At 51.8% G+C, this 3446-nt stretch overlaps 1 protein-coding gene across 1 annotated transcript; it reads right to left on the bottom strand.

Moving 5' to 3' along the window:
- Nucleotides 1-2149: 2149 nt before the first annotated feature.
- On the bottom strand, nt 2150-3127 carry FOXB1 (forkhead box B1). The gene has a single exon (XM_021694042.1). The coding sequence runs from the start codon at nt 3125-3127 to the stop codon at nt 2150-2152; it is 978 nt and encodes a 325-aa protein (XP_021549717.1).
- Nucleotides 3128-3446: the final 319 nt, after the last annotated feature.

Raw genomic sequence — 3446 nt, 5'->3', positions numbered from 1 at the left:
CTGCAAAAATCTGAAGAAAAGCAAATACTTAGAGTTAAGCACTTAAATTAACTTCATTCACTTCCTTAAAATAAATGCATCGAGCATTATTTTCCCACATGAAGGAGTGAAAAGAAAACTGTTCTATTCAAAGTGAACAGGTTTCTTGACATGCAAGGTGAACTTCTAGGTAACTTCTGAAAAAGAAAATTTCCACAACTGAAATAATTTAAAGGAGCAAGGAAATGAACACTCTAAATAAGATGCATCAGAATAGGAGCACTGAGTAAACAAGTCTGTTTTTACTTTTTATATCTACATATAGCCTCTATCCGATTTCTACATAAACCTTACATTCAGTATATTTTGTAAAATGTAAATTTTAAGGTAGACAAAAATACATAGAAAGTATTGCAATTTTTAACGACAGTTTTTCAGCACTACACCTGTGCACCTGATCTATTCTAGAAATAGTTTCCTCTTTCCCTCTGCTTCAGGAGTCCATTTGAATCATTTCTCCACCAGTCTGCAAGTGCATAAGAAGAGATTTGACTATTTTAAAAGTAAGATATGAAAGAGACTATTCAATGTATTATAAAAATCATGCTTAGAGAAGCACTACATCTATCTTTTGTAAAGTTATTGTCTGCAGCAACTCTTCAAAAACACACAAAACTGAAATTTGGATTTACATATTTTAATGAGAAAATATTATTTGGACTAGATTCATAATTTAATGTAGACAGCTTTTTAAAATTCTTTGTCTTAAAACAGGCATGCTGGGAACAAGAACATCAATATTTAAAATGCCATGCTAATTCTGAACAGGGAAGGAGAAAAATGAAAGGTAAAGATTTTACAGCCCTGATGACACTACAACTTTTTTTTTTTAACTTAAGCAGGTCACACCAGAACAACAGTTCGTTTTCCAGCAAATTACCTAAGACTCTAAAGGAATATAGCAAACAAAAGTGCATTTTACACAGTGTATAATCATTCCTATTCACAATCATTTACATCTCTTTGCAGCCCTTTTAGCTTCTTGGGAAAGTTCTTGTAGCAAACGAAAGACTTGTCCATGGGAGACCTATCCGGTGACATCTCCTTCATGTTACCAGTCAGCTATCTAAGTTCTTCTAGCGTTGCCCTTGATGCTTTTCTTAGTTTGGGCTTATTTCATTTTCTTTTTCTTTTTCTTTTTTCCTTCCAACAATAAAATAAATAGCTAAAAGGTCTCTAAGTAATCGGAAAGTTAACATCCCAATTAACTTTCCCATCCCCATTCCCTCCCCAAACCTGGCCAGAAATGAAGAGTAAACATTCACATTACAACAGGTACTTGTGAAGTGGGCTTTGCCCGCTCGCCCGCCAAGCAATACAGATTCAAGTTCACTGTTTACATTTTACCGGGCGTCTTTGTAAACAATACTACAAGGTTACTTTTAGTTTTGTTTTGCTCGTGTTGAGAACAAGCGTCCGCTTCTCAGTTTGGCAGCCTCTCCCCTAAGTCCCAGTGCCTGGAGCCTCTGGCAGGAAACAAAACCCAAAACAAAACAAAACAACTCCGCAGAAGCTGGGGAGGCAGGGCCGCTACTCCGGGAGGCTGTGGTCCGCCCAGCCCCTGCCGGATGGGCGGAGGCGAGTGGGGTAGGAAGATTAGTGGTCCCTTTTCCCGGCAGATTTCCAAGACGTAAACGAGATCCGGCCCTCCGCGGTGCGGCTGCAGCCCTCAGGGGAGATCTGTTCGAGGAAACCTCTGAGGTGGTTTCTCTTGTCTTGGAACTAACTGCGCGGAGTCCGGGCGCCCGCGGATTCCGCCCGGCCGAGGGAAGACGCGCTCCTCTCCGCGAAGGCGGGAAGCAGGATTTCCCCTGCCTCTTAAATGGGAGGGGGTTTCGGGGGGCCCCGGGAATCGGAGGGCTTGGCTCAGGTGCCCTCTGCCTTCCCCTCTTGTGGAGGCAAGGACAGCTTCCACGTGCCGCCAGGCCATCTGCAAGTTTGTGTTTTGTCTCCTGGGTCCAAAACAAAGTTCTGGGGGAGAGAGGGTTGGCCGGAGATGAAATGGACAAGTTAGGGTGGCGGTCCTAGGTGGGGGAGGGCAGGGCTGGGAGGCGGGGAAGGCGAATAAGCTGGCGGGGAGAGGGACAAGAGGGACTCGGGCTGCTGCGGGTCAATGCACCGCCACCGAGTGCAAGGCGGAGGCCGGGCTGGTGAGCGTTTCACTGGGAGTGGCGGGGCTGCTTTGGCTGGTGGCTGTTTGCGAGGACGTGGGGCTGAGCGAGGGCGGAGAGTTCGAGAGCAAGGTGGGGATGGGCGCGGGCAACGCGGGCAGCGCGGGCACTGCGGCTGGTGTGGGCTTGATGGGCACCGGGATTGCGGGCAGCGTCTGGCCTGCTGCGTGGCACAGCGGCTTCAATGGTACGCCGTAGGCGCTGTAATCGCCACTAGCCATGGAGATAGGGGTGGCTGACTCGATCATGCCTGCGGAACCGTACACGTGTGGCCAGCCAGTGCCCAGCGAGCTGCTCATGGTAGTCAACTGGTTGGGGAGCGGGTAGGCGGCGGGCACTGGCTGCATGGCGGAGAAGGCCAGCCCCCCAGGCATCTTGTACTCGCGAGCGATGATATTCTCGATGGCGAAGGGGTGCTTGAATCCCGAGGGCTGTGCCACGCCGCCCAGGTTGTAGGCGGCGGCGGGCATCTGTGGCAGGTGCGTGCCGGAGGCCGCAAGCGCGCTGAGGCGCAGCTTGGCCTGCTGCTGCAGATACTGCGCGGCGTCGGCGGGCTTGCTGGGCGCCAGGTGGTCGGACTTGAGCACCTTGAAGCGCTTGCGGCGCCGCAGGAAGCTGCCGTTCTCAAACATATCCCCGCAGCTGGGGTGCAGCGCCCAGAAGCTGCCCTTGCCTGGCTGGTCTGGCCGCCGCGGGATCTTGATGAAGCAGTCGTTGAAGGAGAGGTTGTGGCGCAGGCTGTTTTGCCAGCGCTGCGTGTTCTCCCGGTAGTAGGGGAAGCGGTCCATGATGAACTTGTAGATCTCGCTCAACGGCAGCATCTTCTCCGGCGAGCTCTGGATGGCCATGGCGGTCAGCGAGATGTACGAGTAGGGCGGCTTTTGGTCGCTGTACGTGTTGCGGCCGGGCCGAGGCATCTTCTTGTTTGCCTCCTTCTTGCTCTGGGTCCGCGCGGGCCGGCGGCTTCTTGGATCTGGACAGGGGGAAGATAATGGGGGGGGGGGGGCGTGGATGCATAGACAGACACCGCAAGGTCAGCCACAGACCAGACCTGGTGGGTAGGGGCTGCGGCGCGGGATGAGACCGCGCCCGCGCTCTTTAGGTGGCAACTTTGAGTGCAGAGTGGGGTGCGGCCATGGGGCGCGGGAGGGGAAGCCGATGAGCGGTGCGAGGGGAAGCTTGGAAGTAAGCTGGACCTGGAGCGGGGACTGGGGCAGGGATGCAACCAGAGGGCTC

This window comes from Neomonachus schauinslandi, chromosome 9, assembly GCF_002201575.2.
Source record: "Neomonachus schauinslandi chromosome 9, ASM220157v2, whole genome shotgun sequence".
NCBI lineage: Eukaryota > Metazoa > Chordata > Mammalia > Carnivora > Phocidae > Neomonachus > Neomonachus schauinslandi.
This window is presented reverse-complemented; position numbering and strand designations above follow the sequence as displayed.

Excerpts from the sequence above, each read along its gene's own strand:
- FOXB1 (XM_021694042.1), bottom strand. The coding sequence starts at position 3,127 with ATGCCTCGGCCCGGCCGCAACACGTACAGCGACCAAAAGCCGCCCTAC.